Genomic DNA, 27,082 nt, shown 5'->3' with positions numbered 1-27,082 from the left:
CAAATAAGAGATTTGTTTCAGCCATATTGAGAAAAGCAAAATAAGTAGACAAAAAACTTAAAGCAATATCAAAGTTTTATTCTTAAAATGTAGTATAGAGAGGGACAGTAGTACAATTCAGACAGAAAAAAGGAGAATGTAGTTCCATCTTTGAAAACCTTTGATAAAAACGTAAAAAGAGTAACCTGAATTTGCTTTGTGTTCGGAGGGCACTGAGGCGCGGCCCAAGTTTTGCATCACTGTTAAAGTTCGAGAGAAATTGAAAAATACAACCTTTTGCAACAGCGTAAAAAAATACAGCTGGGGAAAAAAAACCTCTGCTTTACATCTGTAGTGTTTTTGCTTAGTTTTTCGTTGTTTTTTTTTCTTTGTCCATATAACAAATACAGCATAAAATCTAAAATGATACATCATAGTTTTGAGTTTTCATTCATTACAGTAAAATCAGTAGGATGGTAAATAGTATCAAAAGAACAAACAAGACAACAGGATGGTGTGATGAGCAAGCACACAGCGTGAACAGAGAGAGAGAGAAAGAGAGAGAGAGAGCGAAAGGTTAAAGTTCACGGAAATAAACCACCAGGCCAGGAGGTTTGGAGCTGTCAATGTGTTCCATTAAGTAAATCCACTAGTTTAAATAATAGCTTCTTCATAATATATATATATATTTATCTCATATAATCTCCATATATATATATATAGATATATATATATCCATAATATAACCCCTCCCACAGTGATTTGAAGGTAAAAGTGACACGAAGAGGATGAATATCTCTATGACTTAAAATATATCTTCTTCCACTGAGAGTAAAGGGAAGTTACACATCTTCTGTATCATTAGCACTTCAGTACATACTGTATATTAATCCACTGCATATGAACAGATACTGCTGTTCCAAGGTTTTAACCCGCAAACAATCCGTGTTTCTTTAGAAAATATGTGCTTAATGAAATAACAAAGGAGAAAGGAAACATCTGTGGAAAGGATAAAATTAAACAAAATATGTATCTAGGGTAAAGTGAATGATTCTGTAGCATAAAAACATTTAAAAATCTCAACAATTACAGACACAAGCAAGGATTTTCTACACTAAGCAAGTTTTCACCTGGCTTTTCTCATACATTATAGTTCAACAATAATTAAAAACAACAATTTTGGTTGGACAAATAGAAATTAACAGTCTTGATTGCATTTTGGAGTCAATATATAATATTAAATAACAAAAAAACAAAATGTCTAATAAAAAAAAAAAAAAGTTGCGCATTGGAAGAAAGACACAACAGTTTATATAGTTCCATTCAGACCCACTTTTGGGGAAGCGAAGAAACATAGAAGAAAATTATTTTCATGAACACAAACGTAAGTGCATGTCTATGAGGCGCCATAGAGCTTCACTTTTTGTGGAACAAAGTGTTTTTCTACCTGGCAGACCTAAAAATAATAATAAAAAAAAAAAACTAAAAAAAAAAAACTTACATCAAATTAAACCGATGACATTTTGTTTACCTTTTACACATGAAAAATGGAGTTCTCTCAGACTTTAAACATCACACATCAGGGTTTTCTGCACACTTCTTTCTCCTCACAACCAACGTTCAAGTGATTCAAAATATATATATACTGTATTTTATAACTCAGTACCAAATATAAACAAACGTATACAGGTATTGATGTCCACTTAGGTCCTCAAAACGTCAATTACAAGTACTGCCGGTAGATCTACAAAATGGTATGTGTGTGTGTGCATTAAATAAAATAAAAGCTCAAAAACAATGGCAAAGCATACCTGATAGTCGCCGTAGCACAACAGTGTTCTATAGTTTAAGCTGATTACATATGTATAACTGAGTCAGTTTAAGCTTTATGATTATAAACATCATATATAGCCTGTAGGTCCAGTATTCTGCGACAAGCATTACAGCACCAAACGTTTCATCATTTGGCAAAATTCAAGCTTTAAGTGAAAGTCAAATGCTTTTGTTTAATAATAATAATAAAGTGTTACTGTGACGCCGTGATTTGTATAAAGCTAGCAATAACATTTCCCCTTGTAAATTTTTTTTAAGTCATCTTTTTTCCCGCTTAACAAAAAAACCTCACGTTGTCTTTTTTTTTTTTTTTTTTTAAGCGTATTCAGTAGTTTTTGCTTCCTGCTTAATCTTGGTGTGCGGTCTGTTTGGCACAATACCACAGCCCTCTTAAATTAATCATAAATATGGCTGTGATACATTAGAGTCACAAAACAGATTTTTTTGGTTCCAAGATTTGTGCAGGGAAAGAAAAAAAAATTGAAAAGAATAATATAATAATATTTAGCGCATCTAAACAAGATCTACAGAGCAAGTTAAAATCTTCCTGTGGACAATAATGCTCTTCTTCTGTGTACTTCTACAAGCACCAAGCAATATACTTTCAGATTGTGCAGCAGGCAGCAGCCATTACTGTGCCTCTGCTCGCAGACAAAAACAACAGAAATAAAAATTACTGATAAGACCATAATAACCTCTTTTCATAAATTAAATAATTAACATTTCGCTTTTTTTTTTTTAAATGATTGGCCTACCCCAACTCAAAATCTACATCATCACCCTGCAACTCTCCCCCCGAAAAAAAAAAAAAAAAAAAAAGGAAATAAAAATACATCACCAAAAACCTGATTTATCATATTATTCGTCGATAGAATCTTTCTCTTGAGGGCTCTGGGCCCAGAGTTGGACACATTTTAACAATAAAATCTGTACATCTTGGAGTTCCCACTCTACCAAAGCTTTTTTTGTTTTTAAATCCATCTCTTTGTCATATTCTTGCACAATTAAGTAACCTCAAGGTTTGATAGCACTTTGGAGTTGATTGTTTACCAGCTAGTTTTTGTATACATATATATTAAACATCAACTTTTTTTTTAGTTTTTGTTTCTCAAGCTTGTTTAAATTCTTAGTCCTCTTCTGGGGCAGCACCAGCGTTGCCCTCGCCCCAATTTGATTGGTCGTTGTCGGTAGGCTCCTCCCCCTCCAGGTATTCCCCTTCCTCGCCTTCGAAGTCTTCCTCGCGAGGAAACTCCATGCCCTCCATGGCCTCCAGGCCCTCCTGAGTGGCCTGGTGCGAGTCAGCGCAGTCTGCACACACGCCGTAGCGCCGCGAGCCATGACGGATGCCGACGCTTGCTGCAAGCATGAAGATCTTCTTGCACACCATGCACTTGTACTTTTTGTCCTTCTTGTGCACCTGTAAGAGGAATGAGGAGAGAGAAGAAGAGGGTAGGGGAGTTGAGGAGAGTCGGGTTGTCATTTGAATTTTGGTCTCTCCAGTCACTTTGTCACTGTGACATTTAAAGGAATAGTTCAGAGATTTTGGAAAATATGCTTATTTGTTTTCCTGCTCAGAGTTGATATGACAGACATCTTTTTCATATCTGTACACTAAATATGAAACTACCACTATAAGAGAGCTAGCTTGGCTTACAGACTAGATGAAGGAGGTATCACTGAACTGTTTTGTTTTTGCACATTCAGTCAAGATATAACATGTCAGGAAGGGGTGTTCCAGAAGGTGGTTTTGTTTTTGTCCCTCACAAAGTTTTTCAGTTTGAATGGGGCTCAGCAGGACATTCAGTGTGATATAGTTAAAAAGTTAACGGCGGTAACGATGGATCAGAAATGTGCAACAACATTTTTTGCTAGATATCAAACGAAAGCCAGAGACTGTGTTGTACTAAATTGCTGTCAGATGTAAATTCACTACTTCTAAGCAGGAGAGAGAAGATTATGTCGTCTCGGAGCCTTACGGTGAAGAGGTCTCAACTCTTTGCCTTTACCAAAGAGTTGCGTGACAGTCAAGAGTACTCACTCCGTGGCAAAGTCTGGTGAACAAAACGTCCCACAGCACACTGACAAGCAAAAAAAAAAAAAGACTGCTCAACTTGAAGTTATCTCAACTGAGCGTTCTCCAATGGATCATTCAAATCTCCGACAGAGAGGGGCAGCCCTGCTGTTCTGTATTTTTTTATTTTCCTCATGGATTTGTATCAACCAAGCCTTACAAAAATCACAAGCATTTTCATTAATTTTGAAAAAGTGTTAATTCATAATTTCAAGCTCGGCATACACTGTGATTTGAGCTCCTTTCTGACACGACTTTTGAGCGGCTCGACTAATTTTAGAGTCGAACTGAATTTGAGCGTCATCAGGCGTCAGATGCTGTGCAGTGTAGAGGGAGGAGCAAGGACCAATCATCAACTGCTACTGACCGGCCGTTGGATGTTTGGATGAATTTCTGACATGTCAGACATTTTGATTGGCCATTGTCAGGCTCTCGGACAGCTGAAGCAGAGCCACAAGTTGATTCTCCAACATCAGTACAAAGGATACCCAACCAGTGTGTTGGTGCTGCAAACTTGAGAGTATGTTTTGTGTGAGAGACAGAGCGAGAGATATAGGGACTCATTTTTGCAGAAATTGACTTTTAAGCTCTTTTTGGAACCTCTGTCTCCGCATTATTATGAATCGTACCTCGGGAAAACAAGCGTCTACCTGCCCCGGAGCTTTTAAACAAATCTTTACTGACAGTTGTCAATAACCATCACAGTCCACCGGGGCAGTTTTATTGTCTACACGTACAGTGTGAGCACATCAATTGTGAGCTGTAGCTTTATATTGAAGACAATTTACTTGTACAATGGGGGGTGGAATTTAACAACTTTTCTAAAATGGGCTCAAAAGGTACAGTGTATGCCCAGCTTTAGAGGTGCTGGTAGGCAGATTTTGCTGCTTTTCCTAGCGGCCCCTCAATATTTCTAGTCTTTGTGTTAAGCTAAGCTAACTGTCTGCTAGTGGTAGCTTCATATTTAGCATGCAAATATTAGAGTGCCGTATCAACGTTCTCATCTCACTCACAAGAAAGCAAATAGGTGCCATTTCGAGAAATTTCAGAGCAGTCCTTTAAATATTAAAGGACTATATTAACTAATAAACTAATATTAATATTTAAATATTATTTATTGTATTATCTGTTAATTTATGTTTGAGTTATTTGTAATGTAAATTGGTCTGTTTGTACTGTCAATTTGTGACTGTCGTTCATAATATAACAAAAAAAAAGAAAATTTAAGAATAAATCAGAGGTAGTGCAGTTGCAAGTTTAGTGATTTTCTTTCCCATTAAATTCAACTAAACTGTGATGGATTACATTTGTATCTAACAGCATAATACCTGCCTGCCCTTTCAAGTAGTGTTACCATGACAATATAGCCTCCTGATTTCTGATTGATTTCTTTTGTACCAGAGAGAGTGTAAAACACTCCCTACATTTGAAGACAGATCTCATAGCCAAATATTTCTGCTTTCTGCTCACTCCCTCGAGCGAAAAGCTCACAGAAACAAACCATGAGGTGGAGTGCAGAGATGTGAGGGTGGCCAAAACACTGTGGTGTTTGGCACAAAATGGTGCATGGACATCACATGGTGGTGTAAAAGAGAGGAGAAGATCCTGTGCATATGTGGACTCACCAGGGAATGTCTCTTTACGTGCTCGCGGCGGGTGAACAGCTTGCCACAGATGTCGCAGCTGAAGGAGCGTACGCCAGAGTGGATGATCAGGTGCCTCTTGAGCGTGCGCCGGTGCTTGGCGATGTAGTTACAGTGGGGGCACTTGAGCTTATTGAGGGCTAGGTGTGAGGACTCACCTAGGTGGAGACAGAGAAAAACACAAGCATGCAGATGCAGAGAAAGGTAAGCAAGAGACAGATTTAGTTACATATTTTAGTGATTATGATTATATCTTAGAGGGACAGTTCAACACAAAATAAAAAAAGCATATTTTTACTCCTAACTATAGTGCTATTTATGAGTCTAGACTGTTTTGGTGTGAGATATTGGCTGTTAAAATGTCTGCCTTCTCTCCAAATGGAACAATGTCACTCTGGTATCACCAAAAAGAGGGAAGCGTACATCTACTGCTAGCTCACGTAGCACCACTGAGCTAGCTACCATTACAGCTCAGCCAAGGCTTATGCCATTAATGGTTATATCTCGTCTATGAGTGAATGTGTGCTTCTGTGCACTGATATGGTCAGCGGCAGATGTTTGGTAGAAAGAAAACAGTTCCTGCATGAAAATGTTCACAACAAGCTCTGTGGATTATCTTGAGGAACAATTTTAGATTTCTGGAAAGAGACACTGATGTGATGTTTAATGCTATTTTTGTGGGGTTTTGAGCACCACAAGCCGAGTGCCATTTAGTTGCATTATATCAAGGAGAAGGCAGGTGAACTGTCCCTTTAAAAAACACAACTATGTTTTGTTCTTTGAGTTAAGTTTTAATTTGACTGGACTGAAACTGCAGAAGGAAGAAGACAATGATCGTAAAAGCTACATTTGCATCTATAGATCCTCTAATGAGAGAGGGGTGTGTCAGGAACCAATATCCTGTTTATCAAATCACTGAGTTCGGATGTGGTCGCCATTAGAAGGAATAAGACACCACAAACTGATGCATCACAAAAAGCCCCTTTAGTCAAAGTTTGTTAAACAGCAGAGATGAAACTGATTACTTTAGCGGCCATATGAACTTCACAATCCTGCTCTGTCACTGTTGCTTAGTAACTGGTGCTTGTCTGCGATGATGTTGAAGGTAGTCACCATGGCAATGTTAGAAAGGATGCAGATTCACATTAGCAGTGAATGTAAAGCAGCAGATGTGTCGTTGTACTACATGGATATGATAAAGCAGTTTGGTGTAAGATGATAAAAAAAATCATTGACTATGATCATAAAAGAGGTAATAATTCAATGACTTTGCCTCATCATAAGAAAATGTCAATTTGCAGCTACTTCATATAAACTCAAGTGCTAATTACCCAACACTGTGAAGCCCTTTTAACAGAGAGATTGTGCTATAGAGCCACTACAAAGTCTGCTCTATCATTCTGGATATGTTCCATAAAATGATTAGCATCAAAAACAATTATAAAAGCAAAAAAAAAAAAAAAAACACCTTTATCTATAATCCAAGCTTGATTATTATGCTTCTTAATGACTACAACAGGTGTTTAATTATTTCACCATTTTAAAAAATAAAGAACTCAAGATGTCCTCACACCAGCATCGTCTTCATAACCCCCCCCCGGATGTTTATGCAGAGAGGCCACCAAGGACAGCTGGGCTTACAAATAAATAAGCAATCTATTGATTTTGAAAAGACTCCAAACAGAGTGGCTAGTCTTCACTGTTGAGAGAGTGGGGGGGGGATAGGGCAAGGCCTTTTGTTTGAGCAAGGGTGCACACAACAGAGGCGTTGTCAGGGCAGGTTGCTATGGGGGGAGGGAGGAGGAGGAGGAGGAAGAGGGTTGATGAGAAGCAGGTCACCTGTGTTTTTCACTGTGCATGTGTTGTACACGCCAGAGAAGCACCTTGTGGGAGGTGCAGCTAGCCAGCTATTTAGGTCTTGGGGGTTTAGGGTTTACTTTAAATTTTCTCTATCTCTCATAACAGATGCAGAAACAAAAGTTAGCTTTGAGAAGGTATGATCAAAAAACTAAACATTTGTTTTAAAAAAAGCAAGAAAAACACCTAATTTTTAAACTGGAGTCCATTATTTTCCACAGTTTTGCAGTTTTAGATACAATCTTGCTGGCCTAGGACTCAATCTGACGACAGCTTCCTTTCCTGTGTCTCTCTCATGTCTTTTCAACTGTTGTCTCAACCAACTACTCCACCTGTCTGTGCCATGATTCATCGAATCCTTCACTAAATGCCTGTTAAATTTTCAAGTCAAACAGCAAAAGGTTTTTCAGAATTTTTTGTTCTCTGGGGTTCACAAATTTGTTTTACCACCAGAATATCATTTTAAATCTTATGACACCAGTTCCAATACCAGCTCCTTCATGTAATACCTTTTTTCCCCCACTCCATTTGATACCCATCATATTATTTGAAGCATTCAGTTGCATAAAATGCCACCAAACACCACGGTCGTGTAATATTGCTTTACTTTGGACAGTTTTGGTGGTATCTCAGCGCGCTGAACTGTTAATTAAATTTTGCTTTACTTCACCACATCACTGACTGAACAGGTTGTAGCTGCTGTAGTAGTGGGTCAGTCGCATGTCACAATAAATTGTAGAATGCTTGAGGTGATGAGTTGTGAGCAAAAAGACACAAATGGTCATTTTTTCTACATCTGGGTACAATAAAAAAAATGTAGCTATCGTTTGAATAGAGAAGTTTCTATTCTACTTGGTACTGTGCTATTTTTTGGGTGATACCTTAAAGCATCAATTACCATTACCCAGCCCTGTGCACTATCATCCAGCAACTTCTAATGCATGCTTTGTTTTTGAGTATACTTCATGTTGACACGTGAACACATTGCATACTTGCATGCTCTAAATAAGAGAGTACAGATTTAGGGCGCACAGCATTGTGTACTGGAGACAACAGTTGCCTATTAATGCTGACTTTTCCACTTCATGGCCCTACGTAGCTCCTCTCCTTTTTAGGTTTTCCACTGTCAAAAAGTTGTGGTAGTGCCTGGTACTTTTTTTTGTTACATCTCGAAGCCACCTGAGCCAATATTAAGGATGGAGTTAAAATGCTGCAGACCACCAGAGAGAATCGAACCATGCAGTGGAAGTGCTGCATTATGCACTGGCCTCTCTGCTACCCATTTGAGGCAATTTAGTGATTTTAGGTCTAAATGAATAAAATTTGCTTTAACCTTGTATTCCCAAATTTTTTGTAAATAGACTGAAATTGGGATAATGTCAATGTAACAGGGTCATGCAGGTCAACTACGCGTTTAAACGCTGGTTGAACACAAACCCTTAATAGAAATAGAGTGTTTGTTATCTCCGTTTTTCAAGGAGTCATACTGACTTAGGGGCCGATTGCATTGAGATGCATTGCACCAGGCGCAACCAATCCGAAAAAAGCCTTGGAAGCGCATCAGGAAAAACAGCTGGGAGTGCCTGTGGAGCAGTGCTGCGTGGGCGTGACCAAAAGTGACATTATGAGCAGCGCGACTCTGCGCCTTGAGCGGGAAAGTTGAAAATATTTTAACTTTTATGTGAGCCCAAAAGCCACCAGGAAGAAAAACAATGGTTTTGCTCACAAAGCTTTTCTAGCAACGCATCTCGGTGTGATCAGCCCCTCAGACTGCCCACACTCATTTGAGAAAAATGCACTTTAAAGATTTCACTATCATTAAAGCAGCTGTATTTTGTTTAAGCGGTAGTCTAGAGAGTGCGGCGTCTTACCATTCTCCCAGGACTCCCCTTGCTGTAAGTCCTGGATGATGCTATACTGGATCTGATTGGCCAGCTCTGGGAAAGGGGGAGGGGAACAAGAGAAGCGAGAGGGAGAAAGAGAGATGAGAGGTGGTTGAGAGCCTGGAGGGGGTGCACACCTCACAACGCCTTGTGTACACAACTAACCACCCCCACATGAAACAATGGAAGTTTCAGTTGACAACACAGGCAAACAAACACACAAACACACACACAGGACTCCACTATATGTAAAGCAGTGTTCCCGGGGCTAGGGCCACGCTAATGGTGTAACCAGGGCTCTAGCAGGGAGGGGGTTAATTAGAGCCGAACGCTTGCACCGGCTCAGCTTACACTCAGCTTTTGTAAGAACTTGTGTGTGAGCACCTGTGTACGTCCGGTTCCTTTAGCATCAGCGCTTAGAGCCCGTTAAAGACACGCCCCTGTGAGTGTGTATGTGTGCATGTGTGTATGTGTGTGTGTGTGTGTGTGTGTGTGTGTGTGTGTGTGTGTGTGTGTGTGTGTGTGTCCACTCTCCCTGGGTCAATATTTGGAATAGTGAGGACAGCCCCACTGCATTAGAGTGGATTAGGGAGCGAAGGGACTGCCCCTGGCAGCTTTGCACCTCGCAGGGATTGGTAAAGTTATTGTGCGTGGGTGGGTTTGTGTGCACGCTTCAACAGAGACGGGTGTGTATGCAAATGCTTTTCACCTGCCCTGTGCGTCTGTGTGCAGCACGCACCCTTTAAACAACCCAACAGTGTTGTTTGGAGAAGACCCAAGAATTTATTGGCCACGAGTGTTGGCTGTGGGCTCAGCGTGGTAACAGCAGACAGCAATGGCAAAGTACTTATATGTTTGAAACCAGCCTTCACTTTCAACTGGTATTTTCCACACAACATGGGCATTCCTGTGACTCCCTAAACTGTCTTCCTTCAATTGTTAAAAAAGAAAAAAAGATGTTATATTTGAGGGTTCCACCCTCTCCAATGTGAATATTTTGTGTTTTTTTCAAATAGTTTTGTTGCAAATTTTATTTACTTCACATTGATTTTGTATATTATTTAATTTTATTTTGTATTATTAATTTATTTTTATTTTTTAATTTACACTTCTATAATTGTGCCTCAAAAGGGGCCTAAAACACACAGTAGTATCTATCCTGTGCAGGTGAACTAACATTGAGTGAATTTATAATGTTTATCCATTTAGCTCTTTTTTAATTTTACTTTCTTTCTCCCTTTTTTTAAAAATTTAATACCTTAACTTTATTATTTGTCATTATATGTACGTGCAACTTAATTTGTCATGGTTGAGGTTGCTGTTGACATTTTTCTCAAGAAAACAGTAAAAAGCACAATTTCTAAAAAAAATATTTTCTGCTCTCCTCTGTCTTATAAAACTGTGAACTGAATATGATTTGAATTTTCTTTGAAAAAAAAAACACACCTCAGATTCTAGGAAACTGTGACAGGCTGTTTTCTGGCATTTTAAAGACTACATTTATAGAGAAAATAACCAGTAGGTGAATCAATATATGACATTGTTTATTGCAGCCAAAAACAGGCTGGGGATATTTTTTGCAGGTGCCTCCCATGTCCTGTAATCAGAATATGAATTACTCCCATTAGGGTAGAATAATCACAGCCAGAGAAGCAGCTGAAGTCCTTCATCCGTCTGTCAGTAAATCTCCTAACCTCAGGACATAAGGGGTGTATGAAAATTAGGGGCGGTGTTGCATGTAATTGAAGCACTTTGTTTGCAGTTGTCTAGATTTTGCAATTTCTCTATTTCTGCAATGTTTATTTTTATGTTCAAGAAAAATTTCCCTGGTGACAAATAAAATAATCTTGAATTTTACTGGAATTGGAAAAGAGGAAAGAAAAGAAAAAAGCAGGTTTTTAAAGCGATGGCCATCACAGCAGAAAGGATACCACCATTTGTGCTATTATGTTTCCATCCTCGGAGCATGACCGCACAGATCAAACTGAAGCAAAATGAAACCCAAACGAGTGACATCACTGTGGGAAACTGGGACAGCTAATATTGGTGGATGACTGCTCATGGGCTCAAACACAAATATGCAAGCCAGTGACGACTTATCGTGAAAGAGGGGTCTGTCTAGTTTCAGAGCGAGCATCTCACAACCAAAAGACAAGATTTTCTTTCCTGGTCGTGCCTCATTTTTGCTTTGAAAAGCAATATTTCAGTAAAGTGTAACTAACATGCTAGACATCATGTGACACATATCCAGAGCGAGTCATAACAAATGACCACTGTACGCTATACAAGACTAATCGAGCTTAGACAGCAGAGAGAGGCTGTGGGAACAAACTAAGACCTCTCGGCCCATAAATGGTACTGAACCATCTTTTCATGTACGTTCCAGCAGATGGGGTGATAAATGGCATTAATATAGTTGGTTGCTTTGACACTACACACACAGTAGACTCCACGACAGACCAGCTTTCTACCCTCAAGTGCTTGTAAACATAATATTACATTAACACCACTGGATCCACCTTCCTCTTCTAAAGTGAAAAAAAAACCTTAAGCCTGAAGGCAGGGCTAAAAAGATTGTAACAGTATGGAGAAAAACACTACTAAATTACTTTAGTCCGATATTGAGTAGCTGTCACGTAATCAATGAATACTTCACCAACAAATAAGAAAGAAATTGTGTCATAAGATGAGACTCTATTGTACATTCAGTATCTTTGATTCAGAGTGTGAGCCAGGATTGTCTGCACACGGTTTTCAACATGGAGATGGCCCAGGTGACAGCTAGCATCTAACGGTGCAAACAGCATGAACAGTGCTTACAACACTTACAGTGTTGACTAACAATGTCAATCATAACATTCATCACAGTACGGTATTGTTTTGATTCTTTGGCCAAAAATACAATATTTGCTGATATCACAATATCTGCCGCAATACAATTTCAATCAGATTCAGTTTCAGAGCACGCAATCAACATGAGGTAATGTTAATATCCTCATCATCTTTTTCTTGACTGCTTGCCATTTTCTGCCTGACGCTGCGCTGTTAGTGCTGTTTGAATGTTTAGGGAGGAGGTGCGCTTGGTCAGATATGGTAACAGAGATGTGCCATGAGGATTTCATAATATATAAAGTATATTAAAGATAACAATATGTAAGATGTTTTTACTTTGTATCAGTAATATTGGGTCATTGACCATTGAATCAATTTATCGATACAGATCGATGTATTGTTACATCCCTAGTGTTCACTGAGCTAACGGTATTAACCATAGAGGAATTGGAGGGTGGGCGCTACACTACAGCAGTGACGCAGTCCCATCACCAAGGCTTGTGATGGTGTTATCAGTGGTAACAGCCACATGAGAGCATTGCATAGCAGCGCCAAATTAGCCAGCCAGCGGCAAGGGTCTGTACCTAGGGCTGAGACGGTATGGATTTTTTTGTCACCACAGTGATATAGCAATGTATTACAGCGGTTTGGTGATTAACAGCACCCCCACCAACCCACATGGAGGGGATTCCCCAGAACATTACTGTGAAATTTATTTAATAAATTTCCACGACATTTCCAAAACTTTCAATGACTTTTACTAATTCCACGACTTCCCCAGGCCTAAAAAACACATTTGTGAAATTCCATGATTTTTACAGCTTTTCCGTGACTATGGAAACCCTGAGAGAAGCTCTGATTACAACACATACAGATGTAGTATGACTTAATTTTCTGCTCATTATTTTCACTCCACTATTATCTCGCATAGCAAATAGTTGTTTGTTACTTAATCAATGTTCTGAATGTCATATATGGCTCCTTTAAGTCTAGATTTAAAAACTGAAAGGGACTCAGCATTGCAGACTGAGACAAGGAGGGGGAGCTCACATTTTGTCCTTGTAGATATTAATCTCCTTTTTGTTTGTCCTGCCTGTCTCACCTTGTCTCAACAGATCGACAAAAAAAAGTTTTTGAAGAAATCCCTGTGAAAAACCCACAGTCAGTCCAAACTGAAGTGCCAAAACAAATCTTAACTAAAACCCCTGAAAAATGAAACAGCAACACTGCTCTTAAAGGGAACCGAGAAACCATTTGGAAAACACTTTTCTTACAACAGGAACCGAAAAATGTTACATACAGTATGAAGTCACTGTTAAACAACTCACAGGAGTGAGCGCAACTCCAAAATTTTAATATAAAACTATGCCAATTTCTTGTGACTAAAGAAGAAAAAAAAGGAGGGGGTGGAGGTGTGTGTGTGTGTGTGTGTGTGTGTGTGTGTGTGTGTGGGTGGGTGGGTGGGTGGGTGGGGGGGGGGCACAAAAGACCCTCCTCTCACTCCAACATCAAACAGCATCAGTATAATGTGTTGCACGTTTCTTCCTTAGATTCTCTGGACACCACCTCTCACACATGTTCAACAATAGAGAGACAGACAAATCTTTGCAATTGTAGAACCTAACAGAGACGAAAACTTCACAGATCTATATTTAAACTGTTGACATCGAGTCTACTGTATGAATGAATGGACTGTTGAACACAAAACTATCATTTAAGGGTAAACAGTTGCCTTGAAACCTTTTACTGTGACTAACAGCCAACTTGAAGACTTAACTTTATCTTTATTTGGAAACGTAGTATACATTAAGCAGAGACATGGAGCTAAACAACAAAGATACATGAAGACGAGAAGGCTTGCGAGTTAGCACACATGCAGACAAACTCAAGTCTTTAAGTGAACGTCTCTCTCTGGGCTATTACAACACCCTGGATCACTTTGTGCACACATTAAAAAGAGCCCTAGGAGGAGTTGGAGGCACTAAGAGCATTCAAGTGCATTTAGGGAGGCCTGGGGGAAGAAATGTTTCCCCTGCTTTCTTCATTTCCCTGCATTAGGGAGGGCTTCTCTCTCTCTCTCATGCACACAAAATGTACTTCTCTCTCTAGCTACACACACTTTCTGCCTCACGCATCCCCTCCCCCCTCTGGTCCATACCACTCCACTTAATATGTGATATCATTATGGTTACATGGAGCGCCACGCTTAATGGGGCCAACAGAAGGAGAAGGATGGAGCTGAGAGAAGAGATTACTTCGAGCACTACACTGTATGTGGATAGGATGGATGGAGCAATAGGTAGATTAAGGGACAGAGAGAAGAGGGTATCAAAGGGAGAAGATGGAAGCTAAAAAAAACTTTTATCGAGCAAGATTGAAAAACTGATTGAATGACTGAAATGGATTAAACATTTTTGCATAGTGCAGCATACAGTGTGAGGTTTTCAGGGTAGCTGATTCTCTCTCAAACTCACTTTCAATATAGACATTTCATTATTTTCTTTCATAAAACATTATAGCATAGCAATCTGAGCCATATAAAAGGAACCTATTATGTTTTTCTTCATTTTCTGTAGGATGTATAATGTCAGTTGGTCATATTAAACATGGCCAGTTTTCAAATAATAAGGTTAATGTATGTAAAAGTATTCTTTTCTAACCACTCTTAATACTGTTGCCAATATTTTTTTCTGCTTTGAGACAAGCTGACGTCAGATTGTGATGGATTTTTTATATTGTGATATGCTCCAGGCATGCAACTCAAGTGTTTACATTATGTGCCTACCCTGCTACATATAGCTACATGCTAATGCCAAGGAAACATGTAAATTTGGATGCTGATGTTGTTAATTTGTTTCAGATTTTTGATCACATTCCTGCTGAAACATGTCTGGTTTTATTTAGACACTTTCGAATTTTCGTTTTAATTCACCTGCTTCAATGATGGTGCAAAGACACAGTGATGTGGAAGATCTGGAAACACTGACCAATTAGAGCAGACAGGGCTCTCTTGAGAGGGGGGGGCTTAACAAGTCAGGAGTAAAAAGGAGTGTTCAGGAGTTTCAGACGGAGGGTGAATACAGGTGTTCCCGAACAGACAGTATGAGGACAATGAAGTGTTATTTTTTTTACGATCAAAGCATACAAAAACTTTCAATTGGAAACCCAAAATACAACTTGAAAGTAAGCATAGTAGGTCCATTTAAATTGCTTCAAAAGCACTGAATTGGACATAACCTTATAAACCATCTTTAGAACAAGTTTCAGCAGCGATGTGGATACACACCTCTGTGCTGAGACAAAGCAGTCCGGGTGGGCGTAATTTTCATAAGCCCCCTGCTCTGGAGTGATTAGTGGAGATCACGGCTGGGAGTGACTCACGTCTTGGCTGTGCACAGCAGGTGAAAAGCTTGATAGGCAAATACTGTGTTCATTTAAACAGCAGGATAATGATCAAAAGATTAAAATCCATACTTTTTGCAATGTGATCAATAAATTGATCATGAAACTAGTAGTCATGATAGATTTTTCCCACTGCCAGCAACCACAAGCTTGTTGGCTTTGAATCTGTGATCATGGGAGTGACATGATTGGATACTGTACATCACTGTATGGTGACAGATCAAAATGAGGCAATGCTGCCACCAAGTAACAAAGTGCAATTTCCAAGTGCTAGATTAAAATTATGCTTATATTTAAAGCTGGAAAACAGTGTAAAAAAATGGCTCAAATACTGAAGCGACGTGGCCTATCAGAGTCATCCTCTTCTGTCCCACTGACCGACCTCCTGCTGGGTAAATCATTTAAATACATGGCGTGGGGACAAGCATTGTTCAAACCAACCGAATTCAAATATTTGGGGTTAAATTGACGGTGATGGGGACACATAAGGCAGAGACGCATCAAGCCATAGTGTTTCCTTTAGTTACACAGAATTGGATGGGTGTTAATGTTGTGTATATGTGTGTGTTGGGGGTTGGGCTGGGAGGTGTATGTGAGAAAAATGTGTATCATGTGTACCACACATGCATACTATGTGTACATGGTACGCATCTTGGTTAAATAATGCATGATTTTGAGCCTGTATGGAGTCAGAGATGTCAATAAGTGATATTTATCTGTCACTGTAAGATTTTTTTTGCAACTCAAAAATCAATTAAGTATTTTCCCCTCACACTTTAATTGGGGTTCTTAATTCTAATTTATAAAGGACATAAATTTCATACTTACTGTGAATATAATCCAATTAATCTTTTTTCAATATATGTATTTTGAACTTAGTGTTAACTAGAGTTGCAACTGTATACTGATTTTGAGGTATACAATGGTATGAAAATTGATGTAATGTAATGTAATGTAATGCATGCAGTTGCTCATTCAGATACTGAAAAAATATGCAACCAGACACAGGATCACACATCTCCTTTCCTTTCCAACTGCCTTTTAGACTTTTACACATATAGCAAAAAATGGCTTCAAGTTTCAATCAATATTTTTTAAACCAAGAACCAAGAAACCCTTGTTTTCATTCCATTAAATCACTGTAACGAATCATGTGAATAGTAATTGTGTAATCCTGTATACAGTGAAACCATGATGGGTATCGTATTGTGAAAATCTCATACTGTTGCAGCCCTATTGTTTACACCTTATTTTAAAAAGCTGACATGGTCACATGTGTATACTCAGCCATTTAAATGCACTCCAACACTGGCAGCACCTGGTCTGACTAAGGGGATTTGAGTGATGACAGTGTCTGATGTCGCTGTAGCATCTCGGCCTTCAGGTTGATGCAGTTTTAGGCAAGGTCTGCAGACATAGCTGCAATGCACACAATTACACAGAAAGTGCACAGGGCCTTTACATGCACGTATATAAGAAAATTCCAAGCATTTAGCTGAAGATCACATAAAGTGTTAGCTGACAATTTATGCCGCTGCATTTCTCTTCAAACATTCTGGTGATTCCTTTACGATCTTCTTGCCAATGGAGAATTTTGGCAGGCATCATAAAAAGTTACTACAACCACCTCTTTTAATATTAATTCCTCCTTGACCTTGGCCCAGCAGTTGTGCTTTGCATGTTTAAGTAGCCTCTAGTGCATAAAGCTCCTTTAACAGAATGCTCTACACTGGTGTATAAAATGCAAAAAATGCAGAGGCCCCGATTGTGTCTTCACAGAGCTTCGCACACATATGTAGGAAAATATGTATTTCCATATCCCACAAACAGATGTTACATTCCAGGGATTATATGTAACAGAAATTCTGCATGCACCTCTCTACTTTAAAAAGGGAGCCTCTTCCTTTCACTTACAGTGAGTATACAGTGTGACTAGTGGGAATAAGAAATTCATGAGTAAACAGTGAAAGCTATACATATAATATGGGGGGCAGGACTGAGGGTGTGTGTGTGTTTAGAGGTACAAATGTGTGCCATACCAGCATTTTCGGAGAGGGAGGAGAAGTCCTCTCTGGGGTAGGAGGCTGAGGGCTGGATGAACATCCCCTCGTCAAATCCCTCCTCTGGCTCTGGTGGGAAGTTGTACACAAAACGCCGTGTGGTGGTCTGTTTTTTCCTCCGTCCGCTTCCTGCCGCAGCATCCGGAGCTTCTTGCTTTATTGCTGCGGGTGCTCCTGCAGCGCCCCCTGTGGCTGGCTCGTTCCAGACGAACACCTGGCCACTCGTAGACCGTGTTTCATTGGTCTCTACTGAATCAGACGAGTTGTCGTTGTGGTGGGGCCAGCTTCCAGAGGCTCCGGGGGTTACCAGGGCACAGCCCTCACCCCCAACCACTGTCACCTCTATGTCGCTGGCCTCCTCCTTCACCCTGACAGCTTCGTCTTCTTCTTCCATTGCTTCCTTTCCTTGATTGTTGCTGGCCTTGATCGACAGCTTTGACAGGATGCTTGTGGCCCAGAAGTTGCTCGGCTTCCGGTCCAGCCCTCGCTGTCCCTCTTTGGACACCATCTGCCTCTTGTTGTAGTCCACCACCACTGAATCGGGAGCCTCCTGCTTGATGCTGATATTCAGGGCGTCCTTTATAAAAGCCCTACATGAATGTACAACCTCTGTCATCTGGAGGTAACTAGCAACAGACATCACCTCAATGGCATTTTGGCTTGTGAGTAGCAGATTCCCAGAGTAGAGAAAGTCCAGGATAACGGAGAAGCCCTGCACAGCAGCGACATCCAGGTGCGTGACCGTGGCCTGGTCCTGGGCCTCGCTCTTGGTCAGACAGTAGAGGGTTTTGAAGTAGCGGCTTCCCGCCACCAGGATGTTCTTGTGTGCGCGGAACACCTGGCCCGAGACCACTATGTTGACGTCGCAGAGGATGCCACTTTTGCGTTGCTTGTCCAGCTCCTGGAGAAGCTGGTAACAGTAGGAGTTCTCATTGGGTTTGTTGCGGTAGTCTTCCCCTGAGCAGTTAGTGGAGGGGCTGGCGTTGTCTGAGGGCCTCATCGTCTCCTTTTAAGAGAACAAAGAGAAATTATTGAAGGTGGTTTGTTTTCTCGCAAGTAATTTGCAATGGTAAGCACAAACACAGGTATATGCAAAATATTTGCCCTTCCTGTACTCTGTCTTCACAATAAACACAGACAGACAAACACCCTCGGGGTTCGCAGCGTGACAACGAAGCACCTGCCCTAGGGCTGAAACAGGTTTGACAGGCTTCTGTTACAGAGGAGGTGGGAAAGGCACTGAAAGGCGTGTTACCTTTAGGCTGGGTAGTATTACCTAGCCCCATCATCAGTTCCTTTTTTTCCCCAAACTTTTTAAACTTAAGTCCACAAGTCCTAATACAAGATATATGTTGCTAGGCCCGATGACAAATTAATAAATCCTGAATGTATGTAATGTAACATATAAAAGGACGGGTATTTTCCTTTGGTGGTAAAACAGGAGGAGAAATCCATGTACAATTTGTAGTAGCACTAAAGGATGTGTTGGTTTTAGAGAAGACAGATGTTTTTTTTTTTTTAATGGTAAATGATTACACTTTCCAAGTTGGCTTTGGTTATTACCTCTGAAGTCTGAAAAGTAGATTTGCAAGATCCAAGATTTTCCACACATTAAGCTTCTGTATGATAAAACCACCTCTTTTTTTGCAGTATGTAAAAAGAGCCATAATTAGACCAGGAGGACTGTTGACCAGTGTCCAACACAGGACAAAACGTGACTTTAGGATGGGAGGGGAACGGGCATAAGCATAGAACTAGCACCCTGTAACAGCCCAACTCCCCCTCCCTTGCTCCCCCTCAGCAGGGCAAAGGGCCAGCCTGGTACGGAGCAGGGAAGAGGGGAGTTTATACACATGTGTATGCTGACATATGCACAAATACAAACTACACAGCCCAGTAAAAAAACAAAAATGCATAGCAACCTGCATGTGTTGTCTACATTATAGTTTTTACACTTGACACACACAAGCAGCAGCACACATCTACAGCTCATTTTAGAATTGCACAGCAGATGTCCTAATCCAGAATAATTCACATTGCTCGAGCCCTGCATTTCTGCCCCCACCCACCTCCATCTCTGCTGCGCACACGCGCATGTACGCTCACACACAACCACACAGAAACCAAGCTGCCTACACATACACACAGCTGGGGTTTCAGCTCGAGTAATTCAGATTAAATCCATTTCTCTGAGGTCCCCACCCAACCCCCACCCCCACCCCTACTCCCTCCACACTGCAGCGCTTGTCCAGGGCAGCCTGGGCACACAGGATAGTATAGGGGGGCTTATCATCCTCTGCCACAGCTGGAGGGGAGAGATGAAGAGAGATGGGATGGAATGAAATCAGAGGCAGAATGAGGGAGAGATAGCGAGAGGGGGGGAAAGTGGATGTACTTTGCAGGCTGGAGGAAATAAAAGGATGCAAAATAATAGAAGACAAGAGAGTGGTACTGCATAGTTATGATGGAGAGAGAAAGTAGAATCAGAGCTGATAGGAGTAAGTGTGAAAAGATGAGAAATGGTTGGAGCATAAAAGAGAAAAGCCTGATAACACAGGCACAAAGAAAACGAGCGAAAGCATGAGGCAGAGATTGAGAGAGCGAGACCTTGAGCCTCGAGAAAAAGGGCGGAGGAGAAAATGTGGAGCAGAGGGGGGGACGGAAAGCCAGCGCGATAGAAAGAAGGAGTTGGGTCACCCCATTTTAGCCTTCACAATAGCCCGTGTTCTCCCCGAGGCTCATTGTCCACTCACTGTAGGCCTTTGTGAAAGGTTTCGGCACTCACTCTCTTATTACACAGCAGCTCCCACTCGCAAGCATAGAAAGGAGCCGGAGTGCGTGTGGGTGAGGGCGAAGAGGATGGGGAGAGAGGAGGAAAAATTATTCCATGATATACACATCAAAGCCTCTGGAGGGGCATGGTCATCGTGTTGAGTACTGTGGTGGAATAGATTGGTGTGGTGAAGGGCAGGAGTGCTCTCAAAACAAGAGGTGTAGGATATGCTTCCAAGTTAGATTACTAACAGTTTTTACTGCTTTGTATCCCTTGCTCTCCTCTTTTGATAGACCTAACAAGCTTTCAACTTGCTTGGCTATAACTAAAAGATGGATTATATTTAGTATCCTGCAACAAAAATACCTTCAAACACACAGTAAAAATAGCCACAAAAAACAAACGCTTTCCTATTACCTGAGAATTTGCAGACCTATTTTATCATTTCGACTTACTGTCCAACCCATCCCCAAACCCCATGACTCCCCACAGCTTTTATCCATTACACATAGCAAGGCAACGGGCCAGAGAGGTAAGACTTGGCCCAGTTGTGATATGAGTTGTGTGAGAGCGTGTGCACTTGTTCGAGTCAGGCTAGGACAGCCTGGTACTGGATCAGTTGCTCCATACTGGCCTCATCAGCAGCAGCAGCATCATCCTTTCTCCAGATGTGCCACGTGTGAGCTGGGAGCTTAAAGAACCAGCAGACCAACCCTGCACAGCACATGCTGGAGGCAAAACCAGCCTGAGCCAAGAGAGAATGTGGGGACAATATCAACCTCCCCCAGTTGTGACGTGGCTGGTTTTTTATTTGAGCCAGAGATGGTCGGGGCGGAAGAATGAAAGGCAGAAAGTGAGTGAATCCAAGAGGGCGCTAGGGAGGAAGAATCCTTTGATCTATGTCTAACGTGGACGCTTTAAAATCTTTATTTATATTATAATCTTTAAGCTTTAAAATCTACAATGAGTGGCCAATAAGAACCGATTTACAAGTGGATTAAATAAACCAAGATGGTCATAAACTAGAGCTTATTGAAGCACTGGCCTCACTGAGACACACCTCAAAAGCTGCGTTACCATCAACGGCTTTCGGTATAGTACCGCTGGAACCAAAAGTAACACCTACAAAGAGGTACCCTAGATCTGTTTAGCATCCCCAAAGCAGACAGTACTCTTCAATGTAGGTGGGGCTGTTGTTTGTTGGTGCTCTGTCCAGTAGCACTCACTGTATTTTCTTGTTCACCGGTGATACAGAGGGACGTTTGCACCTGTTTATCTTCCAAAGAATGGGACTGCAGGCTGGGGTGAGAGTCTCTTTCAATGGGATATTTAAAAAAAAGCAGGTTTGTGCATTAACGCCTTGTCACAGTGAGCACAGTGAAGCTCTGACACGTTTTTTTCCAGGTGAGGATTAGAATATGCAGTTCACATAATCCTGTCACAATTAATATATATTTATACACTTGATCGTCTCATTACTTAAAGTGTATGTCATCCAAAAAGTGAAATTGAAGGTGTTTTGATGGATTTACATCAGCCACTCATGCACTGAGTAAAATTACAAGGAAATGTTCCACCTTAGAAGTTGCAGGCGGTCGGCCCAGTGAATTAAATTATTTTTTCTCAGTCTACAGCTGCTGCTAGAGGCTGCAAAACATCCTTTCATTTTATAGTTGTATGACAAACTTGTCACAGTATGAACAGTGGTAAAACAAGCCACAGCTCAGCCCTTAGCACAGTGTTGATTCACTACTGACCAATGAACGGGCTGCAGTGTTTCTAGCTCCACCTTTTGGTACTGAATCTGTGTGCCAAGTACCCCAAACATAGGGGTGATGAAAAATGGGGATGGTTTCAAAGGTACTACCATCCACAACTTTAAACAATGGAAACGCAAAAGAAGGGCACAGAACTGAACTGAACCGACCTTTAAGTGGAAACAGATCATGGGATACAGCAGTGTCCCCACAGAACATGACCCACTGCAGCCAGTTTTTGTTAACGTTCCACGAACACATTAGCCTCCATTCCCTCACTCGTCTACCCCCACCCGCCATCAATCTAGTCCCATGACCAGCCCAGCCCTGAGGACATCTCCACCGGTCCTTTCCTAACTCCCTACATCTACTGTATCGTTCCCTCAACCCCCCTCCTCACTCGACCAGTCTGTCCCCAGATGCTAGAACAATAACGCTGTGTGCATTTGGCCCAAGGTGTGGGAGGGCTGCACTGAGTGTCTCCCGGCCTCCTAACAATGCTCTGACAGAAGAGGCAGAGATCGGGGGGGAGAAAACGAGGGGAGAGTCACTGACGAATTCAACAAGAAGAATTCTCCCTCTGGCTTCACCCCACCCTATTCCCCTGACCTGTGGCCCCCAATAAACATCCCATCTATCTGGCAGACACCAGACCGCATTGGGTGGATCCCCCTTCCCACTCGGGGAGACTTACTCTTAACAATGAGTGGTATTTGTCTTGACTAAAATGAGGGGGTGAAATGACTTGTTCCCCCTGGGGATCAATAAAGTGTTGTGTTATCTTATCTTGATCCTCATTTAGACCAAAACAGTGATGCAGGTGAAACATTTGTTTGACCGTCAAACTGAATGAGGCAAACGTCCGACATGGTTTCATGAGAATGAATGCAGTTTGAATATTGCAGCGTTTTGGTGAACAGGTGTCTGTATTGCAGATGGGAATTTGATTTGGTATTGACGTCCAAACAAAAAACGAAAACAAGAGACAAGAGGTGATTAAGAAAAAGGGTAGTGTATAGAGAGGCTGGGTGAGGGGAGAACTGAAAATGAAACGAACTTAATGTGGTGATTATGCAATGTACATGTATATATAACTACTGTTGGAGAACAAAGTCTCTGTATGAGCTCATGACAAGGGATTACTCTGTGACAACCAATGTGTGTTCAACACATGAGACAAACAAAGGAAAAAAACAGTTACTGGACAATTAGACTGACGTTTTAGGACCCAGATATGTGATTTCATATATGATCTACAAGAAACAATGTGCTACATTTGCCTCATCTTAACCTTTTACCAGTGAGCATAAGGGACAATCTGAGTACAGCACAGCATCTAGAGAATTAAGGACAACAGCCCCCTTCTCCAAGGAGACCCACATTTACCACAGCTGCCCTGGTGTGCTACGGCTAATCGAGTTAGCTTTAACGAATGCAGCAGAGGCCTGACTAACGTCAGGAATGGGTGAATAGAACAAGACGTTGCCTCATAACACCATAATTCCCTTTTAATGTACTGCTCCACAATGCTACCTTGCTTAACCTACACTGCTGACAATTATTTCAACAGTGCTGTATATATGACGAGAGGATAACAGCTTTATTTTAAAAAGGCAGTCTTAAGAGAATAATCTAATCTGAGGAACATCAAAACCACCAAAAATAGTTCAATACAAATCTGAACTGAATCAATTCCTATAATGCAGCTATGGGACTTAATCATCCCAGCTCTATTCCACACGAGCAAACGACCTGAATAACCTCTCAGTACAATGTCTGGGGTCCTTGTTGCTAAGGAAAAGCCACACCAAGCCCCTAATCCACCCTTACTGCCCTCCTTACCAATTAGAGATGTGTACAAGTTAGTGGATCACTTTAAGTCATTCTGATTAGTGATTGCGTGTGCAAAGGAAGGAACTAAATGTAGTAGTGCAATCCTCTTCGCTCACAAATTAGAGTCAAATAGTACCCCGCGCTTAATTCCCCTGACAGCCCAGATCATTGGCAGGATCGGGAGGTCGGATGTAGAAATGTACAAGGAACAGAGAGTAACAACACGTTTTTTCTTTTTTTTCCCTCAAAATAAGGGCTGACGGGAGAAATGCCCTTTGACACGAGATTGTTCGGGCAAATATGCACTCCCAGTTTTTATGAGGTCTCTGAAGGAGTACCGTAGAAATGTGGCCAACACTGCAATAAAAATAATGAACCAATAAAGAAGACCTCACGCACATCAATAAAGACATAGTTCATCTAAATAGCTTGGTTGTTTTGGATTATAAACATTCAAAATGTGGATAATGTCAATAACACTGCACCTACCTCAATCTTAACAACCACAGTCTTTATATGCCAATTAAATAAAGAGGGGCAATTTTCCAATGTGGTTTCAGTCTTGTGCATACAGAACAGGGCCCTAATCATAGGATATGCCCCAAAGGTACAACACTAGCACCCATTAATTCGGAAATATGTGGATGACATGATCAGGTGATGCCATGTCATTCTACTTACTGAAATTTATTTCACTCATTCATGCCTATTCATACGGGCCAGGCAAGTTGTCAGGCTCCAGGCTACATGATTTACTCTCCTCCCCTTGTCCAGCTCTGCAAGTGACACCATGTATGGATTTTGGGGGGTCATTCTAGCACAATGCCTCTAATTTAGCTACCCAAAGGGAGGAGGAGGTGGAGGAGGAAGAAATGCTGCCAGAGGTCACCCGGGACTGCGAGCCAGCAGAACTGCATGATGAGAGGCCGAGAGGACAGGTGGAGGGTGGGGGGGTGGGGGGTGGTAGGGGTGTGGTTCCCCAAAGGCTGCCAGGGTCGAGGCCTTGCCATTGTGTGACCTCCAGCAAGCTAGCAATCAAGACAGCTGCTGATGCAACAAAGAGGTTTGCTGTACAGTGTGAATCAAAAAATATTTTCTACAATAGTGTCCATTAGTTTTTTCAGGCTGTTATTTGTGGCATATTATGAATCCCTGATTCTTATGGGATAGCCTCCAGTGTGACCCACTGTCAAATCTGAGAAGTTGATCTTACTTAAAAAAAAAATCTAGGGAACTGATTGCCTTGAAAAATGTAAATAAGTAAAACTATTAATCTTAGGTTATGTCTAGTTTACATGTAAATGTTAACTTTACTCATAATTATATTTTATTTATGCAATTCTGTTGCAACTTAAAAATGACAGGTGAAATTACTTTGCTCTGTCTTAGTGTTACACTTAAGTAAATGAAGTTAATCTGACTTAACTTAGTAATGACAGAGGATTTTGCTAATGATTAAGTTAGAATCTCTGCATATTCCATTTTGTTAACTTGTTCAAAAATATATAAATCTGTGTTTGAAACCAGCAGATTACATATACTGTATAAGGCACAGTAAATTTGGTTTACCTTAGTTGCTAACACTTAGAAAGATTAAGTTAATTTCAGTTGTCCTTTTTTTAAGCTGCAACAACTTCACAAAATTCAATACATACAAATAAATGTTAAGTTAATATAAAGCAAACATAACTTAAGACTGTTAGGTTTATTTGCTTACCTTACCTTTTCAAAGCATTTGCTTTCCTTGATGTTTTAAAGTAAAATCAACTTAAATTTACAATGTTGTGACTAGCAGGTGTTTACTGGAGCAGGCTTGTGCGTGCAACTTGACTGACAAAGGGGCAGAAACTCGCACTGAAACTGAGATATTTGTGTCATTCACACTGAAAATTGATTCGGTGTGTTTTCAGTACTAGTTACTAGACATTAGCCGCACTGGGGGCTTTCCACGACCGTCACTGCCCATCTACCTCCGGCTCGAGAGCAGAGCTAAAAGCGGCTAGTTAGCTAAGCTAGTTGTTAGCTCAGGTTAGCAGGCTGATGCTAGCTAATCAGCCAGGAGAAGGGATTTTGAAGCTTAGGTAATAGCCTATTTTCGTGTTAAAAGTTGTAGAAACTGTTATTATAAGTGGCGCACAAAACAGGTTATGACAAAGGTGTTACAGGCATTTAATGTTACGCAGGCACCGAAGCGAAAAGAGTTGAGCTAACGTTACCTGTTTGGTGGGGTCATTCCTCCCGTGTTCAGAAGACAGGTGATGTCTCAGCAGCAAGGCCCGTTTGTAGCTGCGACTGCCTTTGACAAGCTCGTCGCTGTTTTTAGTGGCAATGTTGTGACACCAAGAACAGGACATGAGTCCCGTCTCCTGGCAAAATTTGAGCCATGGAAATTCTTGCAACCACGAAGCGTGGAATAATGAGTGTTTCTGAAGCAACGTCTGCGGTCTCATCTCTACCCCAGATTTCCTGCTCTCGCCCCCGGTCGCTCCGCTTCCCGACTCCTGGCCGTTGTTGGGACCGTTCCCCTCTGTCAAGCTATCCCCCTCCCTGGACCCGTCCTCCGCTTCCACAGAGCCGACACGGTCGTCGCCGTCTCCGGCTGCCAAGCTGCCCTCTTCCGGGTCCTCTTCTTCCTCCGCCTCGGGTTCCGTGCTGTCGCTGACAGACCCAGCGCCCTCCACTCTCCTCTGCGATGATCCTTTAGCCCCCAGATCCCTGTCCTCCTCTTGATCCGGCCTGTTCCCGTTAAAATGTCGGTCTTGACAGGCCGGGGCCTCCCAGCTGTTACAGTTCCCCCCACCGATACCGCTGGAACCCGTTAACCCAGCTAATCCACCTCCTCGGAAAGCCAGCGACCTGCGGTTTCTCTCACCGGACATTTTTCTTAATATATATTAGAATCTTCACTTTCTCAACAGTATCCCCCTCCGACAGAAATAATGTACTTCAAACGGTGAATTATCCGAAAGAGATGGACCGTCGTCGTTTCTTTTCTCCGCTTTGGCCCTCCCGGTGAGAGTATGTAGGTTATGCGGAAATAAATAAAGGTTTTAAACGCATAATGAATTTCAGGGTTCTCGCTGCGTCCGCGCAGGCCCCGCAGAGGTCGAATGGCAACGACTTTCCTCCCCACAATGCACCTCGACCGGAGAAAGGGGG

At 41.4% G+C, this 27,082-nt stretch overlaps 1 protein-coding gene across 2 annotated transcripts; it reads right to left on the bottom strand.

The window, feature by feature from the left end:
• Nucleotides 1-57: 57 nt before the first annotated feature.
• On the bottom strand, nucleotides 58-27,082 carry zbtb10 (zinc finger and BTB domain containing 10). Of its 2 annotated transcripts, XM_042506357.2 has the most exons (5): nucleotides 26,140-27,082; nucleotides 17,540-18,566; nucleotides 9,255-9,320; nucleotides 5,509-5,684; nucleotides 58-3,229 (listed from the first exon to the last, which is right to left on the bottom strand). In XM_042506357.2, the coding sequence occupies exons 1-5, from the start codon at nucleotides 26,800-26,802 to the stop codon at nucleotides 2,939-2,941; spliced, it is 2,223 nt and encodes a 740-aa protein (XP_042362291.1). In that variant the 5' UTR covers nucleotides 26,803-27,082; the 3' UTR covers nucleotides 58-2,938. The 2 variants fall into 2 exon arrangements, with proteins under 2 accessions (XP_042362291.1, XP_042362292.1); XM_042506358.2 differs by lacking the exon at nucleotides 9,255-9,320.

Source organism: Plectropomus leopardus, chromosome 17 (genome assembly GCF_026936395.1).
Source record: "Plectropomus leopardus strain MGB_pleo_1.0 chromosome 17, ASM2693639v1, whole genome shotgun sequence".
NCBI lineage: Eukaryota > Metazoa > Chordata > Actinopteri > Perciformes > Serranidae > Plectropomus > Plectropomus leopardus.
The sequence above is the reverse complement of the archived record's forward strand: the minus strand, read 5'-3'. Positions and strand labels throughout refer to the sequence as shown.